This window comes from Caenorhabditis elegans, chromosome I (genome assembly GCF_000002985.6).
Source record: "Caenorhabditis elegans chromosome I".
NCBI classification, from domain to species: Eukaryota; Metazoa; Nematoda; class Chromadorea; order Rhabditida; family Rhabditidae; genus Caenorhabditis; species Caenorhabditis elegans.
This window is the reverse complement of record NC_003279.8, coordinates 3,816,972-3,841,924: the sequence shown is the minus strand read 5'-3', so window position 1 is coordinate 3,841,924 and position 24,953 is coordinate 3,816,972. Positions and strand designations below refer to the sequence as shown.

At 38.7% G+C, this 24,953-nt stretch overlaps 8 protein-coding genes and 2 non-coding genes across 18 annotated transcripts; 4 read left to right on the top strand and 6 right to left on the bottom strand.

Annotated features, from left to right (window-relative positions):
- Positions 1–363: 363 nt before the first annotated feature.
- On the top strand, positions 364–2,124 carry T03F1.6 (F-box domain-containing protein). 2 transcript variants are annotated; one of them, NM_058838.4, is made up of 6 exons: positions 364–587; positions 840–1,007; positions 1,063–1,142; positions 1,220–1,433; positions 1,535–1,788; positions 1,838–2,124. In NM_058838.4, exons 1-6 carry the CDS (start codon positions 395–397, stop codon positions 1,955–1,957), a joined length of 1,029 nt encoding a protein of 342 aa, NP_491239.1. In that variant the 5' UTR covers positions 364–394; the 3' UTR covers positions 1,958–2,124. The 2 variants fall into 2 exon arrangements, with proteins under 2 accessions (NP_491239.1, NP_491238.1); NM_058837.5 differs by having other exon boundaries at positions 379–587; positions 1,829–2,112.
- A 127-nt stretch (positions 2,125–2,251) lies between these two features.
- Positions 2,252–3,635, top strand: gsp-4 (Serine/threonine-protein phosphatase PP1-delta). The gene is made up of 4 exons (NM_001393293.1): positions 2,252–2,322; positions 2,479–2,949; positions 3,029–3,421; positions 3,468–3,635. The coding sequence occupies exons 2-4, from the start codon at positions 2,494–2,496 to the stop codon at positions 3,534–3,536; spliced, it is 918 nt and encodes a 305-aa protein (NP_001379823.1). The 5' UTR covers positions 2,252–2,322; positions 2,479–2,493; the 3' UTR covers positions 3,537–3,635.
- A 482-nt stretch (positions 3,636–4,117) lies between these two features.
- Positions 4,118–7,810, top strand: F53F10.1 (Coiled-coil domain-containing protein 102A). The gene is made up of 5 exons (NM_058835.7): positions 4,118–4,225; positions 6,152–6,249; positions 6,299–6,378; positions 6,726–6,798; positions 7,339–7,810. Exons 1-5 carry the CDS (start codon positions 4,177–4,179, stop codon positions 7,762–7,764), a joined length of 726 nt encoding a protein of 241 aa, NP_491236.1. The 5' UTR covers positions 4,118–4,176; the 3' UTR covers positions 7,765–7,810.
- azin-1 lies at positions 7,801–11,363 on the bottom strand (the record flags this gene model as incomplete). 5 transcript variants are annotated; one of them, NR_132557.1, is made up of 7 exons in its annotated part: positions 7,801–8,303; positions 8,355–8,378; positions 8,863–8,996; positions 9,057–9,684; positions 9,744–10,090; positions 10,455–10,563; positions 10,618–10,808. NR_132557.1 is itself a non-coding variant. In NM_001393290.1 (6 exons), 3 exons carry the CDS (start codon positions 9,677–9,679, stop codon positions 8,135–8,137), a joined length of 1,434 nt encoding a protein of 477 aa, NP_001379758.1. The 5 variants fall into 5 exon arrangements, 4 of the variants coding, with proteins under 4 accessions (NP_001380232.1, NP_001379758.1, NP_001368679.1 ...); NM_001393290.1 differs by having other exon boundaries at positions 7,805–8,303; positions 8,355–8,996; positions 10,618–11,363; NM_001393288.1 differs by having other exon boundaries at positions 7,803–8,996.
- A 1,234-nt stretch (positions 11,364–12,597) lies between these two features.
- F53F10.8 (Transmembrane protein 234 homolog) lies at positions 12,598–13,686 on the bottom strand. The gene is made up of 2 exons (NM_001393285.1): positions 13,484–13,686; positions 12,598–13,434 (listed from the first exon to the last, which is right to left on the bottom strand). Exons 1-2 carry the CDS (start codon positions 13,673–13,675, stop codon positions 13,243–13,245), a joined length of 384 nt encoding a protein of 127 aa, NP_001379760.1. The 5' UTR covers positions 13,676–13,686; the 3' UTR covers positions 12,598–13,242.
- Positions 12,612–13,082, bottom strand: F53F10.6. Its single transcript, NR_000060.1, has one exon. It is a non-coding gene; the product is annotated as an Unclassified non-coding RNA F53F10.6 (non-coding RNA).
- Positions 13,687–13,779: 93 nt separating the features above from the next.
- Positions 13,780–14,706, bottom strand: mpc-2 (putative mitochondrial pyruvate carrier 2). Its single transcript, NM_058833.9, has 3 exons — positions 14,479–14,706; positions 13,988–14,127; positions 13,780–13,939 (listed from the first exon to the last, which is right to left on the bottom strand). Exons 1-3 carry the CDS (start codon positions 14,686–14,688, stop codon positions 13,888–13,890), a joined length of 402 nt encoding a protein of 133 aa, NP_491234.1. The 5' UTR covers positions 14,689–14,706; the 3' UTR covers positions 13,780–13,887.
- Positions 14,707–15,410: 704 nt separating this feature from the next.
- On the bottom strand, positions 15,411–19,042 carry unc-108 (Ras-related protein Rab-2; the record flags this gene model as incomplete). Of its 4 annotated transcripts, NM_001356804.3 has the most annotated exons (4): positions 15,882–16,164; positions 16,560–16,803; positions 16,857–16,978; positions 19,020–19,042. In NM_001356804.3, the coding sequence occupies 4 exons, from the start codon at positions 19,040–19,042 to the stop codon at positions 15,882–15,884; spliced, it is 672 nt and encodes a 223-aa protein (NP_001343725.1). The 4 variants fall into 4 exon arrangements, with proteins under 4 accessions (NP_001379759.1, NP_001343725.1, NP_001343726.1 ...); NM_001393282.1 differs by lacking the exon at positions 19,020–19,042 and having other exon boundaries at positions 15,411–16,164; NM_001356805.3 differs by lacking the exons at positions 16,857–16,978; positions 19,020–19,042 and having other exon boundaries at positions 16,560–16,783.
- An 892-nt stretch (positions 19,043–19,934) lies between these two features.
- F53F10.7 lies at positions 19,935–20,269 on the top strand. Its single transcript, NR_000052.1, has one exon. It is a non-coding gene; the product is annotated as an Unclassified non-coding RNA F53F10.7 (non-coding RNA).
- A 159-nt stretch (positions 20,270–20,428) lies between these two features.
- Positions 20,429–23,851, bottom strand: npp-11 (Nsp1_C domain-containing protein). The gene is made up of 6 exons (NM_058831.8): positions 23,735–23,851; positions 23,595–23,687; positions 22,044–23,523; positions 21,523–21,993; positions 20,730–20,917; positions 20,429–20,674 (listed from the first exon to the last, which is right to left on the bottom strand). The coding sequence occupies exons 1-6, from the start codon at positions 23,844–23,846 to the stop codon at positions 20,601–20,603; spliced, it is 2,418 nt and encodes an 805-aa protein (NP_491232.1). The 5' UTR covers positions 23,847–23,851; the 3' UTR covers positions 20,429–20,600.
- Between the last annotated feature and the right edge of the window lie 1,102 nt (positions 23,852–24,953).

Genomic DNA, 24,953 nt, shown 5'->3' with positions numbered 1-24,953 from the left:
TTTAAATTTCTTGGAAAGTAGAAGTTTTCACAACTATAAAAAATTTCCAAAATTTTTTTGAAAAGTTTTAATATGATTTTTGGTAATTTTTCCACATTAAAATCGCATGGCTAAAAAGTGTTTTTTTTTACATTTTGAATGGTTACGGTAGCCACCCCTCCCCCCTCCCTCCCAAAAAAAAACGGCTGGCAATAGGAATTGTTTCTTCCCCCACGTACCAAATTTGAAATTTTCAAGCAAATACTGCCGTTATCTACGTCAACAATCATCGCCCCTTTCACCCTCACTTTCCCCTTTTACCCCCCTTCTGGTCTTATCAACACTTTTTTTTTAAAACACAATTCGTCTCCAAAAATCAAAAAAAGCATTTTCAGCTACTCCAACTCGCCGAGCCATGATCCCACCAACAACCAACTCGCTTGGAATTTTCGGAGAACTTCCCGTCGATTTGCTCTCCTCGGTTTGCCGTCATCTTCCGATGGTTGACGTTGTTACCGTATCCATGCTGGATAGTCGGTTGGGAGGATTTGTTGAACGGATTATTTATCGGGAGATCAAGGCCCTTAGAGTCGAGGTTCATGATAATGGTAAGCGTCTTTAAAATTTAATAACAATTTGATGTCTTTTTTGGGTCTCATCACCATCTTGCAAATTAAAAAGACAAGACAATAAAAACTTTTTTGAAAACTTACCAAAATTCTAAATTTTATCCAATATAGTTTTTGCTCAAGAGATAGAGAGAAAGAAAATCAAAGTTTCGCTAAAAAAAGTAATAATTCAAAAATTTGTGGCAGTCAGGCATTTTATGAGTTCTTGAAATCTCAAATTCGATTGTTCAGACTATTCTGTGTACTTCATCAACAAGGATTCCCGTGTCACCAATCTCAATTTGACCGGTTGTGACTGGGAAGATGTGATCAAGTACGGAACGTGTATCGAAAAACTGGAGCTCAACATTTGCCCTGGAAAATCCACGTCCCAGCTGTTCCAAACCATAAAAAGAGCTTGTGAGTTGATGCTGCAAAATTTTCCGAAATATGAATTCAAATTCTTGAATTTCAGCATTCACTCTCCGTTCTCTCAAGATTAACGTGCTGGCTGGTGCCGATAAGTGTGTGCAGAAGATGAAAAATCTTGAGAAGGTGAGTTTTCTGAAAATTTTATGTGATGTATAGGAATCAAACGCTTACCCACAATCTAAAAATATAATCATTTTCAGAGATGCTTTGATTTGGTCAGCCGACATAGTTCATCACTCCGTCACCTCGAGTTGTCGACCTCCGATGAGCAACACGTGTATGCCGATTTGAACATTGCCACGTCATCGATGCGATTGACCTACCATCAGCCCGCGGAGCCAAAGCCCAGTGAGCAAACGAGGCATGGTCAGAATCACTCGTTCATGTACATCATGTTCCATGATTACCTTAACCGTAAGTTTTTAGTTTAAAAAAAAAACAATAGTAGCAAGTGACGGTAGGCAGACAGGAGGACGCCTACCTACAAATTCACCTTCATCCCTAGAATATTCCAGATCATACCATCAGCAATGTTACCCTGGAAATTGCGAGCAAGTACGACGCAAACCTAGCTCTCCAAAAAGCCTACCAAGCAGCACTCCCTCACTCGAGAAGACGCTTCCTCGAGAGCCTAACCATCGAATTCGGAAACTCCCTGAAAGCTGTGACCGAGGAAGAAATGAAGAGAGTTCTGTTGTGCCACGTCGATGAATTCCATCACACTACTCCAAATCTTCAACATTTCCATTGCAGCCTGCCACATGATGAGGTAAGGCTCTAAATTTGATAATTTCTATTAAAAAATCAAGAACTTTCAGATTGATCTCTCCCAAGAATTCCTGGCGTTGCTCAATGAGCCAGTCCGCAAGACCCGACAGTCAAAGTCCAGCTGTCCATACAATTCGACAATTTCCCTCCGTGCAGTCAGGTGTCAATAATAATAGTAATTATAATAATTGTAAATTGTGCAAAACTGTTCTTATTTCCACAAACATTTTTCCAAATGATTCTCTTCTTTTCTGCATTTTCTTCTCGTTTTCTGTGTACATTTCCCCATGTTTTTGAATTCAGTGTAAATAAATCAAGAATTCAAGTGGTTTCAAATTTTATTTATTGGCAAACGGAAAAACGCAAAATTACCAGAAAATTGCACGTGTAATTGACCTTACGAAAAAAAATTAACAAAAGATTGTACGTGTTGATAAAAGTCAATGTGTGGTTGAAAATTGAAGAATTCAATCATTACGATTCTTGCGACGGACACGAGTGACAACTTTGGACCATCGCTCCGCCCCTACCAAAGGTATGTTTCAGGGTTTCGTTGCGAAATGTGATGCATTTCGTCGATGCATCTTACTCCCCAAATCGGCCAAGCTTTCACCAGCTTTTAGCCCACTTGCCGGCTATTCATCATACTTTCCGCGCTAGCTCACAGCCAATAAAGCCAACAATTTTTCAGTAAAGAAGAACAATAATGACAGCGACAATCGATGTCGATAACTTGATGAGCCGTTTGCTCAATGTCGGCATGTCCGGTGGAAGACTGACAACTTCTGTCAACGAGCAGGAACTCCAGACGTGCTGCGCTGTGGCCAAGTCGGTGTTCGCCTCCCAAGCATCACTCCTGGAGGTTGAGCCGCCGATCATCGTGTGCGGAGACATCCACGGACAGTACTCGGACCTTTTGCGCATCTTTGACAAGAATGGATTCCCACCGGATATCAATTTTTTGTTCCTGGGAGATTATGTGGATCGTGGAAGACAGAATATTGAGACAATCTGTTTGATGTTCTGCTTCAAGATCAAGTATCCGGAGAACTTCTTCATGCTTCGTGGAAACCACGAGTGCCCAGCCATCAATCGTGTCTATGGGTTCTACGAGGAGTGCAACCGTCGTTACAAGTCGACTCGTCTCTGGTCAATCTTCCAGGTAAGGGGAGCAGAAAGCATTTTGTCAACTTACTTCGCTGCGTAATAATGAAACAAATCTCTCAATTCCCCATTTACAGGACACGTTCAACTGGATGCCTCTCTGTGGACTCATTGGTTCCCGCATCCTCTGCATGCATGGTGGCCTCTCCCCACACCTCCAAACTCTTGATCAACTCCGTCAACTTCCTCGCCCTCAGGATCCACCAAATCCATCGATTGGAATCGACTTGTTGTGGGCTGATCCGGATCAATGGGTGAAGGGATGGCAGGCAAATACTCGTGGAGTCTCTTATGTCTTTGGACAGGATGTTGTTGCTGACGTTTGCTCGAGACTTGACATCGACTTGGTTGCTCGTGCACATCAAGTCGTTCAAGACGGCTACGAGTTCTTCGCCTCCAAGAAGATGGTCACCATTTTCTCGGCGCCTCACTACTGCGGACAGTTTGACAATTCGGCTGCAACAATGAAGGTGAGATTCTTTATTATAACTTCTCTGTGAAAATTGAATATTATAGGTCGATGAGAACATGGTCTGTACTTTCGTCATGTACAAGCCAACTCCGAAGTCTCTTCGTAAAGGATAGGATCGATAGATTGCCACCACCAACCAACCAACCAAAAGAGAAAAATGAAAACGGTGTTTACTCAAATTATGTGTTTGAAAGAATGAATAATTATTGAAAGAGCTACTATTTTTTACTATTTTGTTCCGATCGCACCAGTCATAAATACATATATACAAATTCCTAGTATCTGCTTGGAAAGATCATGACTATTCCTAGCATGCATAAAATCCTGCCTGCTTGTCTTGGCTACCTGTATTACTCTGCAATCATTGCATCATTTCGCAGAAAATCTTTGAAAAAATTGTCGGAAAACGTTTAATGCTTGCCTCTCTGCCTGAGCTGCCGAGCCTGAGCAACGCCAGGAACTCTTGGGAGAGATTAATCTGAAAATTCTTGAATCTTTGATTTTGTTGTTTTTTAGCATCGGACCGGAAGTTCATTTCTCGAGTTTCCAGACAACAAGTTCACCGGAAGAAAATTTTCAGCCTTTTTCCAAATGACGTTTTCACTTCAAAGGTGTCTTTTCTCGTCTGCGAAACTCTAAACGACTGATCCTATTACACATCTCTTATAACAGCTGACACTCTTCCTTTCAAACCGGTCACTACTCTTGCTCCTCTCTATTATACACATTTCGGCTCGAGAACAAATCTTCCAAATGGCCGACTCCATTGCTTCCATTGGGAATAGATATATCGATAATAATGGTTAGTTTTAAATTTTAATTTTTTGGAGTAAAAAATTGATATGTATCTAGTTAATACAATCTGCAAAAAAATCCATTTATTTCGAATTATTCTCTCGAAATTAAAATAAATTTGCCCGTTTTGTGTTTCACAATCAAGACAAACTAAAATCGAAACTTGATTTCTAAATTTCATACATTTTCTAAATTTAATTTTATCCATTTTTCCACTAGCAAATAAAATCGGAATCAACAGTGGGCGGGAATTGCGGCACATTTTTTTCCCAGCAAAATCGGCACATCGACAATTGCCGGTTTTGCCGATTCGCTGGAAATTTTCAGTTTCGGCAATTTGCCGATTTGCCGCAGATTTGCCGGAAATGTTGAGAGGGTTTTTTTCATAGGACGGAAACACTATGCCTTTTGGAAATTTTTTTGCCGTTTTCTTTAGATATTTTCATAGAATTTGCTTAGATGTAGGAACATTCACGGGTTGAAATTCGCAGATTGAAATTAAAGTTCTGAAATTTCAAAAAAATAAATGTACGAACCCACAATTCGCCGAAATTTATCGGTAATTGTCGTTTTTCCGACAATTTCGGCACATCGGCAATTTGTCGAATTGCCCATTTACCGGAAATTTAAATTCTGGCAATTTGCCGATTTGCCGATTTGCCGGAAATTTCAATTCCGGCAATTTGCCGATTTGCCAAAAATCTCAATTCCGGCAGTTTGCCGATTTGTCAGAAATTTCAATTCCGGCAATTTGCCGGTTTGCCGATTTGCTGGAAATTTCAATTCCGGCAACGTGCCGGATGGCCGATTTGCCGGAAACTCCAATTCCGGAAATTTGTCGATTTGCCGGAAATTTCAATTCCGGCAATTTGCCGATTTTCTGGAAATTTAAATTCCGGCAATTTGCCGATTTGCTGGAAATTTCAATTCCGGCAATTTGCCGATTTGCTGGAAATTTAAATTCCGGCAATTTGCCGATTTTCTGGAAATTTCAATTCCGGCAATTTGCCGATTTGCTGGAAATTTCAATTCCGGCAATTTGCCGATTTGCTGGAAATTTAAATTCCGGCACTTTGCCCAATTGCTGGAAATTTAAATTCCCACAATTTGCCGATTTGCATGAAATTTCAATTCCGGCAATTTGCCGATTTTCTGGAAATTTCAATTCCGGCAATTTGCCCAATTGCTGGAAATTTAAATTCCCACAATTTGCCGATTTGCATGAAATTTCAATTCCGGCAATTTGCCGATTTGCTGGAAATTTAAATTCCGGCACTTTGCCCAATTGCTGGAAATTTAAATTCCCACAATTTGCCGATTTGCATGAAATTTCAATTCCGGCAATTTGCCGATTTTCTGGAAATTTCAATTCCGGCAATTTGCCGGATTGCCGATTTGCCGGAAATTTCAATTCCGGCAATTTACCGATTTGCCGGAAACTCCAATTCCGGCAATTTGTCGATTTGCCGGAAATTTCAATTCCCACAATTTGCCGATTTGCATGAAATTTCAATTCCGGCAATTTGCCGATTTTCTGGAAATTTCAATTCCGGCAATTTGCCGGATTGCCGATTTGCCGGAAATTTCAATTCCGGCAATTTACCGATTTGCCGGAAACTCCAATTCCGGCAATTTGTCGATTTGCCGGAAATTTCAATTCCGACAATTTGCCGATTTGCTGGAAATTTCAATTCCGACAATTTGCCGATTGGCTGGAAATTTCAATTACGGTAATTTGCCGATTTGCCGGAAATTTCAATTCCGGCAATTTGCCGGATTGCCGGTTTTCCGGAAAAAAAAATCGTTTGCCCAAACTATGTTTTTTTCCAAAATACCAACAAAAAATGACAGTCCTGTATACTTAAATATCTTTAAAGGCGCATGCACTTTTTTCCATTCAAATAACTTTACCTGAATCCTCAATTATTTTCAGACACCGATATGCACTTTCTCCGTACATGGGCTGTCCGACGGTGCCAACACACAGACTGGGACATTTGTGAACGAATTAGGTTAGGTGAACTGAAAGAGGTACGAATTTGTCAGTTCAAATATGTGACTAGAACAATTTCAATTTCAGGCAAGAGATCGCGCTGCACAAATGGAGAAAACCATGAGATGGTGGTCTAGTTGTACAGCAGACTGGAGGAATCGATGGAGGTAAGTTAGACGGTACGGGGGCGCCTATTATTTCTCTCTCCTCTTATGGGTGCGAAAACTAAAAAAACTCGGCCACCCTCATAAAATGAGTTAGAAACTTTTTTTTTCGTTTCCCTTTTTTTTGGGTGGAAAAAATTTGTAAAAAAATTTTCCCGCAGTGGAGAGTTGAACTCATTTCGGAAAATTTCAGAAAATTTTGGGGTGAAAAGTTGTAGATAAATTGCTTAGTTTATCAAGTCCACGTAGAAATCTTCGTTCTGTGGGACGTTCTGAAACTCCTATGGAATCCCTAAAAACGTTTTGTTTAAAGATAATTGTTAAAAGAAATTGGAAATTTTAATTTTCAGTGCTGTTCGAGACGAGAGGAATCGTGCTCGTGAAGAAGCTGAAACATTACGACTCAATTATGATCTTCTCCTCGTAGGTTTTTCTTCTTTTTTCTCTTGCATGTTATTGCGCAATTCATATATTACGCGAACACAAAATTCTGAGAATGCGTATTGTGCAACATATCTGACGCGCAAAATATCTCGTAGCGAAAACTACAGTAATCCATTAAATGACTACTGTAGCACAGATTTTCGTGTACTTTTTCGTGCTTTTTTTCAATTCGATGCTATTCTAAAAATTTTCACCAATAAATGAGAAAAAAACAACGCAAAATCGGGCCAGTAGTATTTTAAAGAATTACTGTAGTTTTCGCTACAAGATATTTTGCGCGTCAAATATGTTGCGCAATACGTATTTTCGGAATTCGGTGTTCCCATAATAGTTTCCATAATACAATTAGGTCCTGGTACTATAAATACGAACTTTACAGCAACCGTACCATCGCGTTTAATAGTTTTAATGGGAAATTCAGCGAAAATTGCTAGAATAACTGCTGCGGGTACGGTAGTTGGAACATTTCATTCGTGCCTGGACCCATTGCTAAATTTTAAATTTTAAACATTTTTTCAGGAAGAAAAGAGATTTCTAGCGGAACAACTGTACCACGTCGACTCGGAATCCGACGAGCCAAAACTCGAAATCTCTCAAAAACCAGAAATCGACGGAACCAAACGAAATGCAGTTGTTCAGACAATTCATTCAATTTCATGTGATCCTCCATCAATTCTAGTCAAAAGTTATTCGGCGGCTCAAATTGAAGCAGTTCTTCGTGAGCCAAGTGTCGATGAGCCGCCCGTTGAGACGACTAAATCCGATATAAATGAAGAATTGAAGGCTGAAAATGAATTCCTGAAGGATCAGGCGAATGAGTTGAACAAGTGTCGAGAGAAGATTGAAACCGATGGAAAGACAATCCAGGATCTCCGTTTACGAATCCAAAGTATGGAGAGGGAGCTGATGGCGGCAAAAAATTCAAAAAGAGCAAGCAGTTCCTAAATGTTTCTTTTTTTTTTGAGTAAATAAAATAAACTATTTTAACTTCTTCGACCTTTATTTCTTTTTTCAAAGGAATTCGAATTCAAATTCAAATTTCGTGGTCAGGAAACATATGAAATTTCAGGAAAAAATTCAGGAAATCAGGAATATAACACAATCCGAAAGAGCAAAAAAAGAGAAATCGAGAGAAAAAAATTGGAATCAAGATTTTTTAGTTTGAAAAAGACAGATTGGATCACGGACAGGTTTCGAGAAATAGAAAATAGGAATTAAAAGAAGAAAAATGACCTAGAAAGTTTTTGAAATATAAATGGGGAATATTTGAATATTATTTGTGTCTCCAGGATGAGCAGGGGAGTCTTAGGAACAATCAAAAGAATTCGTTCAAATCCTCGATCAATGGCTCCAAAGCCATCTCCGCCTCCGAATCCTCACATGAAGATGCGTAGCCACCTTCACCATCACTTCCAATATCTTCGTTGTCACTGACACTTGGCGATGGAGAACGGCGTTGTTCATCTTTGTGGATTAGTTTTTGCCTGGAATAATTCAAATTTAATTTCAAAATCTCAAGGTTCAAAAGTTCTCACCAGCATTCTTTTCCAGAATAGTAATACACAGGCGGCACCGAATGCTCACTGTCAACAGGAATTGTGAAAGCGCCCATTTGTTCCCAAACGAGCCACTCGCCGACACGCAATTGACGGCTTTTCATGAGTCTTTGAGCAACATCGGTTCCATCCAAAGTTGGGCCGAGAATCGTTCCGAAATGTAGTTGCTCTTCAGAGTCATTCTCAACATCCAATGGTTTACACAATGGTTTAATATCCATTTGCTTGCATCCAAATGATCCATATACACCATCATTGGTTTGATATACAAATCCAACTCCATCATCGAAATCATCGTTTGTAATAAATTTGGCGTCCATTGCACGTTTTCCAATAACATTTGTGCACAATGTGAATGCATTTGTCACAAGGAAACGTCCGATGCTTGCAGAGAAATCAATATTAGATTCAAATAGGTCATCAATGACATTGTTGAGAGAGTTGCAAAATGACATGAATTCATTATTCACAGCTCCATCGGCTCCAGTTGGAACAGAGAGATTCCCAAAGCAGACACGACGGAGTGTCAGGAACTTTTGATCAGCAGTTTCGAAGATCGAGCGAGCATCGTGAACTGATGTGATGTAGTCCTCCAGGGTGGCACGAAGTCCAAGTTCGAGACTGAAAATATGTACTTTTGTTAAGATATGATTTGGAAATTTTAAAAAAAGTTTAACTTACTAGATTCCGGTAACATTTGCACCAAGAAGATGAGCCATATCTAGAATCTCCTCAATCTCATCAACTGAGCATCCGAATGGAACTTCTCCAGTCGAGTATGGAAGACAGACAGCTAGGATGATTTCAGCTTCTGGTGATGCATTCATCACATCGGTAACTTGTTTCTCGCTTTCTACAACAAAAGTGGAGCATCCAGCCAAAACAGCATTTTTGATAGCTTTACGAGTCATCAGTTGTGAGCAGAAAACTGCTCTCGATGGTTCGACATTCATGCTGACTAACTCGAGTTCTGCAGTATTCGACACTTCAAAGTTGACATCGATGTTGTTCGAGAGAACTCTAGCCAACACTGGATCAGCATTACAAGCGACTGCATAGTTGGGACGAACTCTTGGAAGCATCACACGAAGTGCTTCAAGACGTCGTTCGATGGCAGCGACATCCATCACAAAAAATGGTTGATAGGAACCACAACGAGCGGCGACGTGGCGAGCCATTTCGATTGGATTACGGTAGGCTCCAGAGAGAACGGCAATCGATTGCTCACCGAACATCTCACGAGACCATTCCGGCTCGCCAGCCGGAGTGTAGTAGGTAGACGAAGGAAGGCGGTGTCTCACCATCAGTTCTGAAAAAATATTTATATTAACAGCTATATTCTTGAAAAAAATAATTAATTAAACTCACATTTTATATCGATTTGTTGTTTAATGGGGAAATTGAATGTGCCAAGTTATGGCGGGATGTGACGGTTGTTGGAAACACGCGATGCGAGCTCTTCACGCGAGATCCACGAGACGTCGTCCGGAGGACAGAGACGGGCTGGAGACGAGGAATGAGATGAGGTCACCGTCGAAATTTTGATAATTGACGGAAGACCAGGAAAACGGGCGAAACGAGGCGGTCTATTGATTACCGGCTCGTACGCACGCTACTGGGCGATTGAATAGAAAATGAAGAAAAGGTTATAGATGTGAAGAGAGAGAGTCGGTCAGTCGGCAGAACGGGAAGCGATTGAAGAACAGAGTTGACGTCTGAAATTTGTTAAATCATTTTTAGAAACATTTTTGGTCAAATGTCTACTTCTACGAGTTTAAGGTACACGATAGCAACATGGTCTCGGCACGTGCGCGAAATCTAGAATATTTGATGTATGCGCCTTTAAGATTACTGTTAAGATTTTGTGTGCAAATAACTATCTATTTCAGTTAAATAAATAAATAACACAAAAACTATAAAATACACTAGAAAAATCGGCTGAGATTTGAAAGAAAAATCTGTACATTAATCTTAAAGGCGCGCACACCAAATATTTTAAATTAATTCGACGAGCGTGACAACACCGTTTTGCACTTATGTAAACTCGTAGAAGCACATAAGAAAATTCACTGTATTAACCTCAGGCTTTCGGATCTGGATCCCAAGGTGGCTCGGCGTTCTTGTCGAGTTGGATTTGACTGGCGCGAAGTTGAGGCTCCGCGTAGATCTTAGAGATCTGATCGACTACCTGTAATAAAACAACTATTTTCTGAGAATTCAAATATTACAAAAAAAAACTCACAGCGCCACTTAAGGGCGGTATGGAAGACTCGTTAGATTCCTCGGCGGAGGGAATCTTGGACGAATTGGGGACAGTTCGGGCAAGCTTCCATGCACACTCTCTCCCTTGGAGTGCACGGAACAAGACGATTTGTGTTAGTAGTTCACACGCAAGGTATCGAGTTCAAATCCGAGCACGACGGGGCACGGATTCTATTTGGAAAAATTATTGATTGGATTGATTGATGGTGTTAATGGAGAAATTAGGAGGAAGAGAATACGAAACGTAAGATAACCGACACAATATAATTTTATTTTATTGATTTTGATGCGTGGAAAAATTCAACATTTATCGATTTTCTGTTGAAATACCTTTAAACTTCCACGTAACCATCGTTATGTGATGTTCTTTCTATAGAAAATGCTAATAATGCCTGTCAGAATTAGGAAAGTAGACAAAGAAAGAGATGACTTGTAATCAGAAAACTGTATAGAGCAAGCAGTTCTAAATGATAAGAAGAGTGTCACGAGGAACGACGTCACACAAACTTTTTGAATTTTCTAGAATAACGCACACACAAGAAAAAGAAAAAGAGGGAAGCAGCTTCTTAAAGATATCCTGTGATGATGTCAGAGAGTCAGTTGTTTTCCGTTCGTCCCTAGAAGGAGGCGGCAACAGACACAGTTCAAAAATCGAAAAAAAGCGACCGAAAAACACGAACACCGGTGTTTTGATGGTGTTTAGAACTTTTATTTTTATGGGGAACAAACAACGAAATTCAGAAAAGAGCATTGCGTAACAAACACAAGGTTTTTGATTGATTCTAAATAGAAATTGAATTAACTTCCGGTCACAAGAAAAATGAATAGGAGCGAAATGCTAGAAATTGATTGATTTTTAGAATAATCTGCTCCGCAAAAAAAATTTCTATGGAAAAGATAAGAAAGAAGGCAAAGTGATTTTTAAAAGACAAATGGCAAGTTGCTTGTGAAACTTGGCGTTTGATAAGGAGGGAGGTCGCGATATAAGATCGGTATACCGTCAGCCGTTTTCAATTACGAAGAAATTTGATAGTTTTTTAAATTTAAAAATAATATTAAATAATTGAATATTTAATTTATCAAGTTATTTTTATCACAATTTGATTTTACTGGCGAGAGAAAGTGTGAATGACCTTGGCACGTGAGTGTGAGTTGAGAGAAGTTGCGAAATTTTAGATTTTTTTTTGATTTTTTACTTAAAAGATAACTTTCAAAGCTGGAAGTCTTTGAAAATTATGAATTTCCGCAGAAGCTCCCGAACAAAGTTCATCCTGAACAGCAGACAAGGGCAGAAGACAATTAAGAAAAAATCTGGTGACTGATTGGAAAATGAAGCCGAGAGGAAAAAATTGTGCGGGCGGCTTGTGATAGAAAAGAGAAAAAAAGAAATTTTTCCAAGAGAATCGAGACGCAGACTTGGGGCCAGAGAGCAGAGAAGCGGGGGCTCCGAGAGCATGCATCACAATTCCGCGCTCTTCTATTTTGGCGTGTTTTCGAAGGCTGTCGCGGAAGAAAAGTGGTCACATGACACCGTGGTGGTCAGCAAACGAGTTTTTTTAATGTTCTTCGCTTCGTAATCATTAAACTTTCTGGGAATAGAGCTTGAGATATTGGGGATCTGATAAAACGCGCTAATTATCGAGTTACACTTTTCAATCGATTACACAAAAATCGTAGAAAATTGTAAGAGAACAACGCGGAGCAAATTTCGTGTGAAAAATGAACTGAAATTCGTTTAAAAGGAGAAAAACTAAGGAATATTTCGACCGAAATAAAAAAAATTCAAGAAAAACGCGGCAATGCAAACACGCTTTATTGCGAAAGTGTCTTGAACCTCTCACTTTCGCACAGTCTCTCGTCAGATGATATCATTAATGCATTTTGTAAATAAATATTTTCTGATTCTTGGACAACAAATCGATGAAGCTATAGCTATAGCTAATGTTGATTCAATTCAAAATATTATAAAAAATATTTTTATTTTCTGAAAAAAGGAAACCCGAAAAGCAAAAACTGCTCAAGAAAGAAAGGCAAATAAATTATTATTCAAACGAATTTCACAGAGAGAATTTAATCGATAAATAAAACTTTAATCGATAACACACGTATTTGTCGACAAGTTACAATTGTATTTTTTTCGGGAAAAATCGGGGAAGAAACATCAAAAAAGGAGGAAACATTTAAATATCATGGGAATCGGGAAGGACATTACAGAGATCGACGAGTTTTTGATGTTTTGGGGGGTTAAAATTCAGAAAAAGCGATAAAAATTGTAATTTTAAGAAAAAAAATCTATAAATTAGGTGAATAAAGGGAACAAATTGAGATTCTGTGCATCAATTTCCGTGGCGTGCTCGTTTTGGTGGAACTCCGGCGTCTCCTCGATCCTGAAAATGAAAACTTTGAGATTTTCCAGACACGCAACCAGAGCAATGGTATTTAGAGACTAAAATTGATTGTAGTTGGTAGTGTGAGCCTCACCAAATACAAAAAATCGGATTTATATGGTTCTTTGAAATTTCAGCAAAATTTTGGCTGAAAATTTGACTTTTTCCGTCTAAAAAGTGCGTTTTACATGAAAATAACGTTTTTTTTCACATTTAATTTAATCGATAATCAGCATTCCAATAATTGCCAACGATGAAATGGTCATTCCAATTTTCTGCTTCCTTGTGGACACCTGCATTTTCTCTCCCATCAACCACCCGACTGTAATTGTTGCGATGAACTGAATCGCATTCACACACGGAACAACAACAGTAACAGGAAAGTTTACAACAAGAGCGTTGAACATTACCTAAAATACATTGTTATTCTATATAACTTGTTCAATGTGTTTTGTTCACCGATCCAGATTGATTAAGAGCGAAAGGGATTGAGAATCTCCAGTTGAGAAAAGATTTCAAAAATCCCAGGATTATTCCATTCTTTTTGTTCTCCAGATCTTTTGAGGCTGCTCTGAGCAATGGATTAGTAGCTCCCCACACAAATCCAACAACGATTATTGATAGAATACATTGGACACCGCATTCCGACATTCAGGAAGCTTAGTGTTTTGTTATTAGGGAAGTTCGAAGCTCAACTTGTGTTAAAAAATAAAAATATTTCTAAGAGTTAATCCACATATGATATCGAAGAAAAGGGTTTAAATTCAAATTTTATTCATATTTATAAATCTTTATTGTATGTATTGTGTATGCCTGTATACAAATCACTCGTTGTCGTTCCTAAATCTTGAAAAATTATGGATTTAATTATGGGTCTCCATGATCTCCTTCGTCTCCCAATCCGGATTTTGATACCTAAATTTTATACATAATTGCAGGGAAATAGAATAAATTTGAATATACCTGTAATGTGCAATTCTACAGAGCTGGGCGAGCCCGGTGCACATGACGAAAAAGTTCACACTACTCAAATAGTAGTTGATTGGGGTGATGACAAGGCAATATCTCGTCCAGATGGCTCCAGTGGCGAAGAGAGCAGAGTTCTGAAAAATTTAGATTTTAATGCATATTATATTGCTTTTTTCGGTAGTTTTCGAGAAGAAAACACTAGAATTTAGATTAGTTAGAAATTTATCTCATTTTCATGTATCCACCTCTACGAGTTTCAAGGAGGACGCGTTTATGCGGAATGGTCTCGCCACGCGCGCCTTTGAGGTTACTGTAGAGATTATCTTCATTTTGAAAAGAAAAACAAACGAGAAGAAAACAACGAGAAAAACCTCTAAAAATATGTAATCAATACATCTACAGTAACCTTAAAGGCACACACACACACCAAATTATCACTCCAGTTTTCGCTGCGGGACCAGAAAACAAATTTCACAAATCCCTACCTGATAAAGAGAAAGCTTATCAGCAGGTCTGGCCAAATCAGCGAGTCCAGCGCCGATAAGAGTCCATTTGATGGTTGGGGCCCAGAAAAATACAGTTTTCGGACCGGCCGCATGATTCCAAGCCGGCTTGGCGAATGCTGGAAGCACCGGATAGACAAATTTATCTCCGGCTTTGCACAGAGCCTGGTAGAGGAGACGATGTGGGCCCATTGAGGTGTATTTGTGGGGCTGAAAATGAAGAAATTAAATTTGATTTCGAAATCTGCGAAGAGAAGAAAAAAGAAGAAATGAGAAAATTGTTAAGAAGAAAAAATATCAAAGAGATCAGAAGTTAACCAATGTTCAGAGAACATAATAGAGTCATCGATGTCTGATTTTTTTTGGTAAAAAATTTTTATTTTTGGTAAGAATATTTTTAAAAAATGCTAGTTTTTCAATTATAGCGACAGGTTCGCACATTTTTTTCGAAAAAAGCGAAAAATATTTTTTTGCAAAAAAAAACCAAAGGTGCGCCTTTAAAGAGTACTGTAAATTCAGATTTTCGTTGTTGAGAAATTTTCATAGATTTTTCTAATTTTTTTCGATTAAAAAACTAAAATATAACAATAAAAGCACATGAAAAAAAGAACATTCCTCAACAACAAAAGTTTGAAATTACAGTACCCTTTAAAGGCGCGCACCTTTTCACATTAAACAAAAATTGTCGTGTCGAGACCTGGTACAGTACTTCTGGCACGAAAATCGAAAAATTTCGCATCTTCTAAGAAACCATATTTGTAAAGTTTCCAAAAAAAAAATCTTGCCACTAATTTCTTCTAAATTTTCGTCTCTCCCCATATTCTTATCAATTCAATCTTTTATCAATCAATCTGTAGAAAATAATCAAAAAGAACTTCAACTTTAAGAAAAATATATTCCATCCTCGACGAAACGCTCATAAAATTCATTTATTTCACTGAAAATTTTGATAGCTTGGAGACGTATAGTAATTAAATGGAAAGAATTAGAAAAGGAAAAAAGAAGTAGAGCTTACATACAAACTTTTAAGAGGAAATGAGGGAGAGAGAGCGGGATTTTCACAACATGTTGTTCTGATGGATTGAGTGGAAAATCACAGGAATTTCAGATATTCACACAATTGGTGAGAGACTGAATGAAAAGGAGAGAAAATAGAGAAAGAGAGGAGAAAGAGAAAAAGCAGGCGACAATATACAGTAAATGATGGTAGTAATAAGAGACAATTGCAATATATATGTAAAGTAAAATTATGGTTCTGGAAGAGAGAAAGGAGACTAGAAAAGTGCCTAACGACATTCGAAAAGAGGAGGAAACATAAAAAAGATTGGTATTCAAACGATTTAGTTAAAACATTCAAAGCTCATTCAAAGAAACATCATCAAAAATTAACAGCATCCAGATCCACCGCCCAATCCTCCCGTCGCATTTCCACCTGGAGAATTTGGTGAGCTTGGAGAGTGCTGTGGTCCCAACTTGATTCCGTTTGCCTCATTGTTAATGTCGAACACGCCTTCTTGAATCTTACGGTAGATCTCTTTGGCAGTGTCGATGAACGCCTCTTCCACGTTGGCAGCCGTCTTGGCAGATGTCTCCATGAATACGAGTCCGTGCTCTCGTGCGAATGCTTCTCCCTCTTCACGTTTCACTTCGCGACGGGCTTCCAGGTCACTGAAAACATTTATTTTATTTTTTTGAATAAAAATGTGTTTATTTGGAAAACCAAATTTCTATAAATTGTTCGATTTTGTAGAGAAATTTTTGAACAATCGATCCTTGAATTTTGCAAAAGGCAACTTGACACTTCACACAGAAAGAGATGCGGAGCGTGAATTCGCAACCCAGTGGCACTGTTTTTTCTCCTTTTTTTCACAGCTTTTAATCAAAAAGGTTTCGATTTTACTATTTTTTTAGTTTTGTTCTTTTTTTTCGAATGAGAATGCAGTGGAAAACCGGCGAAAATTTTTATTTTCAAAATTCAAGGATCGATCGTTGAATTTCAACAGTAGTTAACCTATTTTTCGATATATTAAAAACCAATAATCTATATTTTAAAAAAATGTTACCTCTTATTTCCAATCAACATAATAACCATATTGGAATTACTGTGCTGCCTGGCATCCTCAAGCCAAGATGTCAAATGATTGAATGTGTCGCGTCGTGTAATGTCGTAGACGAGAAGAGCTCCGGCGGCTCCACGATAATAGGAACGAGTGATGGAGCGGAATGATTCTTGTCCGGCTGTGTCCCAAATTTGAAGTTTGATCTGCTTTCCGTCAATTGTCACCATACGGGCTCCGAATTCGACGCCTGGAAAATAATTATTTTGAAAAAAAAACTTGAATAAAATTTAAAAATCGCACCAATCGTCAAATCATGAACTGGCTGGAAACGTTTGTCGGTAAACTGAAGGAGCAAGCAGGATTTTCCTACTCCAGTATCCCCGATGATAATGTACTTGAAAAGGTAGGCATATGACATTCTTCTGGAAGTTGATTAATTGATTAATCGATTATTGATTGATCGGAAAATGCTCAAAAAAGTGAAAAAAGAGAGAGAAAGGTGGTAGAAGTAATAGAAGAAGAGAACACACACACACTGAAAAAACATAAACTTTGGAAAATTGATGACGTGGTGTGGACGAGGCAGACCAATCAATACTTCCTCATGACTGAGGAGCGTAGTGAAGGAAGTTACGAAATGAGGTCGAATCATATGATGAAGATGGATAAGAAATAGGGAAAAGTTCGGCCAGCATGTTAGAAAACATTTTTGAAGCAAATAAAATTGGCGAAAATAGCAGAAAAGAGCAAAATTTTTGAGCAAAAAAAGTTAGTTAAAGTCAATATAACCTCTTCCAAACATATATATTCCAAGGAACCCATGCCTTTTTTTCACATTTTTTCACTCTCTCTCTCTTGCCACCGCCACCACCAACACAGCCAAAAAATCGAAGAGAGTGAGCGCGTGGTGAGTGTCTCGTGAGCGTGGTTGTGAGCGGAGGGTTATCTCTGCGTCTATAACAAGAGAGATGAAGAGAGATAGAGAGAACCAGAGAAAGAGAGGGAAAATGGGAGCAAAGAGATGTGTGACTATTTATTTCGGATGACGTGCTTCTTCGTTTTGCACACATACACACACAGAAGCATATCCTGAAAACGAATGGATCGAGTCGTTTTTTTTCGAGAAAAGAATAACACAAGTGATGAACGGCGGGTCTGGGTTTTATTTGGGAGCAGACTTTTTTTGCTGCCAAAAAATGTAAATTATTTTAATGAAACTACTGTACTTACTATTGTGGTTATTTCAAGGTGGAGTAGAGCCACAATTTTTTAGTTTAAATGACCGAATATAACTGCTTGAAAATTTAAAAAAAAATGTTAATGTTTTTTTTTTTCAATTTTGCCAAAATAAAATAAATGAGCAATAGGCTTCTTGGAGATATCTTTTTTTGCAAATTCAATTTTTTTTCGGATTTTCTTTTTCATGTTCCTTTAAAGGCACATTACATTAATTTCCATGGGTCTCGCCCAGATATGGACAAAAATTTTTTTCAGATTCTAAGACACATAGATCAGAAAAAAAAGAAATAAAGTAGTCTGCTGGCAGGAAACACGAATAAGAAGGTGCAATTGGAATTCATTTCAGAAGATGTGCGCTCGTGAGATCTCATATGTTTCTTCTTCTTTTTCTTCTTCTTCTTCCATGTCAAATGTCGGGGGCGCGGCTCTCTAGAATCGGGAATAAGAGAAAGCTGAGCGAAAAAGAGAGGGACTCCTTTTCCCTTTCGTGCTGTTTAATTGGGTCGAGCCCCTCGTAGCCATGCACAAAACCACACACACACATATATATATAGCCAAACAGAATTGGCAAAAGAGAGTGTGCGACAGATGAAAATTTCAAAAATTGATTTCCGGTCATGGGCTTTTGGAGAAATTATTTCAATTAGAAAAAAAAAATCTAAAGTACGATCACTTCATTGCAACTGCCTATGAAACAGAAGTGAATTACGAAGTTTATAATGAAACTGACGCCTCTCAACTAATGGCTTTTCTGTTATCTACATCGGGCAAACGAAAGTGTATGCGTTATCCTTTCGCCCTTTAATTGATCGCATAACTAACGATGTTCAAATTATTGTAGTCTCAATTGAGAGGGAAGTTCCAATTCACTGGAATGATCGAATAAATTTGTGGAAATTCATTTCAGAAGAGCTAGTAGACCTAGCATACATCGTAATAATTTAGGACCTACTATTATATCAATAATTTTTTTTTTAACTTTAAAAGTAAAAATCGGTAAAAAGTTTTAAAAACTTCAAATTATATGCTTAAAATCTAGGCCACTGGAATTAAAATAGCAGATTCTACAAAAGTCGTAATTTTACTCGAATTTTACTCAAATTTTCTTAACAAGAGAAGTGAATGTGAAAAAAAAGCTGGTGCATGGCCATATTAATAAACTTAGCCCAAAAGATTCAACTCTGCAATAGAGAGCTTCTCTTCCTTATTGGACTATCATCATACCCGTATAGCGGAGGCGCAGACATTGTGCTTATGTGAAGTCACGAGAATCACGGGTAGAGAAGACGACGACGACGACGACGCTGAATTCACGTGAATAGGGGGTTAGTGAGATTGAAACGAGAGAGAGAGACGTAGAAGACGTCAACTAGAGAGAGAGAGAGAAGATAGAAGCTGAAAGAGAGGCTTTGTTAGACGATGTTGGAGAAGACTGAATGGCTATAGAGTTCTACTCGAGTCACCAATTACGTGGAGCTGGAGAAGAAAAAAAAGAGAGAAAACAGAAAAGAAGAAAGACATCTTCAACGAAAACACACTCGGATCCTTCATTTAGCCGGACCTCGGGGCAAACAGATTTTGCATAATGAGCAAGGCGAAAGCTTGACGAATTTTTCGGTTAAGAAGAAGAAGAAGACGAAGAGGAAAGAATGCGGGAATATAGTCTCTTCAGGTGTACGAATAATCCTCCACTTCTGCTCTCTGAGAGCAACAATTGCGAATGAGCAGCACTATTGACGACACAACGTTGAGAAGAGACGGAGAGCATTTTTGCACTTTGACGAATACTAATTTGGAAAAAATGATATCACTCTTTTTCAATGTTGGGAAATTTTACATCAAGGGTGTCGGTTTTTGAATTTCCACTAAAAATCAAAAAAATTTTTTTAAATTTTGGCTATTTTTATTATTTTTTGAAAAGAAAATTAAAAATTGTTTTCGTAAATATATTTTTTCATCAACATCAAAAACAAAAATTGGTGAATTAAAAAACTTATTTCTAAGAAAAGTTTAGTTTTTCGATTTTAGCAAAAAATTGAAAACCTGACACCCTCGATTTTCAATACAGGTGGTTACTCCTTCGAGGAATCTTACGATATTTGATGAAAAGTAGGGTTTCCAGTCTCGAAACGATCGATCTCGCAGCTACCGTACTTTCAAAAATCACAAAATACTAACATTTGACTAGGAGCTCCTAGGGATGCAAGATAAATTGATGAAATCAAAAAAGAGAAACATCACTGTAAACGTTTTCAAAATCACAAGGAAAAGCAATTAGAAATTTCTAGAGCATCAAAAACTATGATAAGGATCTTTTGATAACAATAGTGACCCCCGCAAATGGGGGAAATTCAACGAAATTCGTTGAAATTTAAAGAGCAAGAGGTAAATACTTGGGTATAACTTGGGCCACATATTAAAATGTTAATTTTTTTAGTTAAATAAAATTTTCCAAGCCAAAAAAAAAAAAAAAATGAAGAAATAAAACAATTAATTATATTTAAAATTTAATTTTAAAATGTAGAGTTAAAATACACAAGTAAATATTTTCCAAACAAGAAAATATAAAATATATCAGTGTAATTTTAAAAAACACTTGAAAAAAAAAACCAAAATATAATCAATATTTTTTAAAAACAAGTTCATTCACAAACTCAACCAAACACACAACAAAACAGACAATAACAAAAAAAATAAATAGTGTGATGGTGGTGATCATGAAGAAAACAGGTGAAAGTGTATAGGTTTAAAGAATTAGAGTTTCAATTTAAAGAAAAAATGAATATATAAATAAAAAGTAAGAATCTAGGCCTTCGACGAGTTGTTCGTTTTCAGATTGTGGTCATCCTTCAGCTTGTTCAGCTTATCACGAGTAGCATCTGTAAAATAAAAATTGACATTTAATAATTTGATTAAAAACTCTAAAATTAGTACCGTGTTGAGTGGAGAGATCCATCAGCTTCTGCAGCTGCTTCTTCATAATAAGCTCAGTTTTCTCCAGCGGGGTCTCGGTTTTCGTCTTCAAAACTGTCGATTGCATTGTGTTAAGTGACTTGGTGATTTGATCGAGATCGAAGTCCGCACATTTCATTTGGGAATCCACGTTGAGCATCATTTGAGCGCTGGAATTTTTTTTTGAAATTATTATTTTGATTTTTAAGGGGAGTAAGGTCCAGGGCTGTCGCTTTTTGCTTTTTTTCTTTCGTCTTCAAGACTGTCGATTGCATTGTGTTAAGTATTTTCGGAACAAAAAACAAAAAAAATGCTTTCAAAAAGTTTTAGTTATTATGATTTTAAAAAAAACCTGTGGATTTTTTTGCTTAAATATTCAAAAACTCTCAACAAGAAAAAAATCTGATAGTTTTATGGCAGGATTTTGCGAAATTTTGTCAACTTTTTCTTTGTCGCAGCGGCTGAAATATAGTTTTTATCGAATTATCCCGATTTATTGCATATTTTGATTATTTATCTGGCGTTAATTCGTTAATTTAGTCATATTTTAAGTCGATAGCTATTCAAAAATTACGAAAATTGGATGCAAATCGAGCCAAATCAACGGAACAGCGTGAGATAATCAACCAAAGCATGCCAAATAGGGCAATATATGAAAAAAAATCAATTTCCATCGGCTTTTACAAAGAAAAAGTTGGGAAAACTGAAGTTTTTAGCTAAATTTAATATATTTCTTAAAAATTTAATCCATTAAAAATCAATAACTTTGACGTACATTTGCACTCTCTGAACATCATGTCTCGACGCAAATCTGCTATCAAGTGGGAATTTGTAATCAAGAGTATGCCATTCTGGAAGGCTCAGCTTGTTCTCTAGCTCAACAACATTTTGCTCAATATCGTTCAAGACAGAAGTCATGGAGGCGACGTTGAAATGCAGTTTCTTGCAGCTTCCACTCAAATCATCCATCTCATTGTACAATCCTAAAACTTTTGGCTCGAGTGTAATGAGCTCACGGTCATAAGCATTAAGCTCGAGCATTTTATTATGGAATACTCGTTCCTGCTTCGCAATTTCCGAATGATAACTATTGACAACTTCTTGAAGGGCGGTGAAGAAGGCTTTTGTATCATTTCCACCGAGTCCTGCTTTGATTTCTTCTTCAGAAAGTGTGTCGCTTCCACTTGCACCAATTTTCAGGCCTGCAGATGTAGTTGCAGCTCCTTTAAGTCCTGATGTTGTCCATCTGAAATTAAGAGTTTTTTTTATATTTTTAAAAAGTAAACCAAAATGTACCCAGTTCCCTTAGCCAATGGTGTTGAAGTGAGCCCTAGGCCAAGTCCAAGAGTTGGAGTAGCTTCTGCTGGCTTTGGAAGAGTGGAAGTAGTGCTGGTTGTGGTTGGAAGAGATGGAGTTGCTGACACTGTAGATGGAGTTTGTCCCAATGTAGCGGCAGTAGCAGGTGTTGTTGTAGTTGCTGCTCCAAACAATCCACCGGTCGGACCTACAGTTGCTGGTGCAGTTGTAGTCGCAGCCCCGAACAGGCCACCAGTCGGAGCTGCTGCGGCGGGAGCAGTTGTGGTTGCTGCTCCGAATAATCCACCAGTCGGAGCTGTAGAAGCAGGCGTAGTTGTGGATGAAGCACCGAACAATCCTCCAGTAGAAGCCGCTGGAGCTGCACTAGTAGCTGTTGTGGTTGCTGGAGCTGTTCCGAACAAAGATCCAGTAGCTGGAGCTGATGTGGTGGTTGTCGATGATGCTCCAAAGAGTCCTGCTGTTGGTGCGGCTGGGGTCTTAGCAGGAGTTGACGATCCGAAGAGACCTCCGGTTGGAAGTGAAGCGGCCGGAGCAGCGGCGGTAGATCCGAATAATCCCCCAGTTGTAGATGAGGTTGGTGCTGCGGCTGCGGCGGTGGTGGCTCCGAACAATCCTCCAGTTGAAGCTGCCGCTGGGGCGGTGGCAGGGGCTGCCGCAGCGGTTGTAGAAGCACTAGAATTACCGAACAATCCAACAGATGGAGTGGATGCTGAAGCAGCACCAATGCTGAAAAGACCTCCAGTAGCAGCGGCGGGAGCAGTAGAGGCTCCGAAAAGACCACCAGTGGCTGGAGCGGACGAAGGAGCAGATGTTGGTGCTCCGAACAATCCTGATGTGGCAGTTGTAGTTGCAGCGGTGGTTGCAGGAGCGGTAGAACCAAAAAGACCTCCCGATGGAGCTGCAGGCTTTGGAGCTGCGCCGAATAGTCCACCAGATGAAGCTGTCGCAGCAGGTGCTGAATTTCCGAATAATCCAGAGGTTGGAGCAGCATTGCTAGTAGCTGGTGCAGCCCCGAACAAACCACCAGAAGGAGCTGGGGCTGTGGAAGTTGGAGCAGCTGAAGATCCGAATAAGCCGCCGGATGGAGCCGCTGTAGAGGTGGAAGTGCTTCCAAATAGTCCTCCTGGTGCTGCTGGAGCGGCCGTGGATCCGAATAATCCACTTGATGGCGCAGCAGTTGAGCTACCGAAAAGCCCGCCAGTTGGTGCAGTTGTTGCGGTACTTGTGGATGATCCGAACAAGCCGCCAGTTGGAGCAGCTGGTTTATTAGCTCCGAACATGCCAGCACCAGCTGATGGTGCGCTTGCGCCAAACGTTACTGTAGCAGGTGCTGCTGAATTTGCAGAACTTCCAAAAATGCTCGTTGAAGCGGGAGCTGGCGCCGCGGCACCAGAATTTCCAAAGATTCCAGCAGACGCTGGGGCTGGAGCTGCAGCAGAGGAGCCTCCAAACATTGAGCCTGAAAAATTTAAAATTATACTTTTTGAATACGGGAGCGTATTTTACAAGTTTATTAAACCAAAAACCTACCAGTAGCTGTGCTGTTTCCGAAAAGTCCAGTACTTCCAGTGCTCGGCTGTGCGGATCCAAAAGAAAAACCTCCGGTAGTATTCGTGTTTCCGCCTAAAAACGAAAAAAATAAATTAGTTGAATTTTTCATCGATCGATACCTGTGTTCGCTGTTGATGTGCTCGAATTACCGAAAGAAAATCCAGATGAGGCTGTTGTGGTAGCAGCGGTTCCTCCGAAAATCGACGGTTTTGGTGCAGATCCTCCAAACATTTGATCTGGAATGATATTTTTAATATTTTTAAAGGGCAGCAATATTATTTGACAAAAAGAAAACGACAGAGAGGCAGAAAATAGTCATTTGAGTGCACAAATGAGCGCGTCGAGATTCGAAAAATGATTTGGTGGTCGCGCGAAAATGATGGCCTAAAAACACCGCAGACTAGGCCGGCGGCTGGGAGGAGCACGCGACGTCGGCGTGAAGGAGAAAAATCGAAGATAATTTCATGTGCTGCAGTTAGTTTGAAAATATAAATATTTTTGGGCCCGAATGTCTTTGTGGTTTCTATTGCTATTCTAACTTCTCGATTACAACTTATAATATTGATCCATTTTTTATACTGATATTTTAAAAAAGTTATGAAATGTGAAGAAAGATCTCGATCATCGAAACGATGAGCAAGCTTCTGAATATGCAAAGTTTTCTATCACAAAGGGGTAAAAACGCGGGAGAACCTTTTTTTCCTGCTGACCAAGTACTTTTCACGAAGAAATACTTTAATTTTTGATGAAAATAAAAAAGAAAACTATATACAAACTCAAAAATCTAACAACTCTCAGCGATCCACGCAAATTAGGAAATTGAAAACAAAAAGAGAAATTTGTGTACCGTAGTCCGAACACTTAAAGGCGCATGCCTCACCTTCAGGGTCTCGCCACGATCCACTTCCCAAGGGTTTTATTTTTATTTTTTTAGATTGTTTTTTTTCGCGAAATCAGTTATTTTTTCGGTGAAAAAGTATATTTTATTGCTTTTAAAGTCAAATAACTTTTATTAAAATATAGTTTTAAATTATTTTGACGTTATATGAGTGAAACATTCAAAGTCCACGTGCTCTAAAGTCTGATTTTAAAAAAAAGTTTTTTTTTATTGCTTCGCCAGTGAATTCGCTGACACGTAAAAATAATCAATATTTTTAATAGTTCAATTTCCTCATTGTTGAATTATTTAATCCACGATGCATTGCACCGAGTCCGTGAGAGCTCTTTATCTGCGGCAACACTCTCGCATCGAAAACAGAGAGAGAGAGAAGCAAATCTATATCCTCCCGTTCTCTCTCATCTCCTTCACTTTCTCCTAGTGTCCACTGTCATCATTTT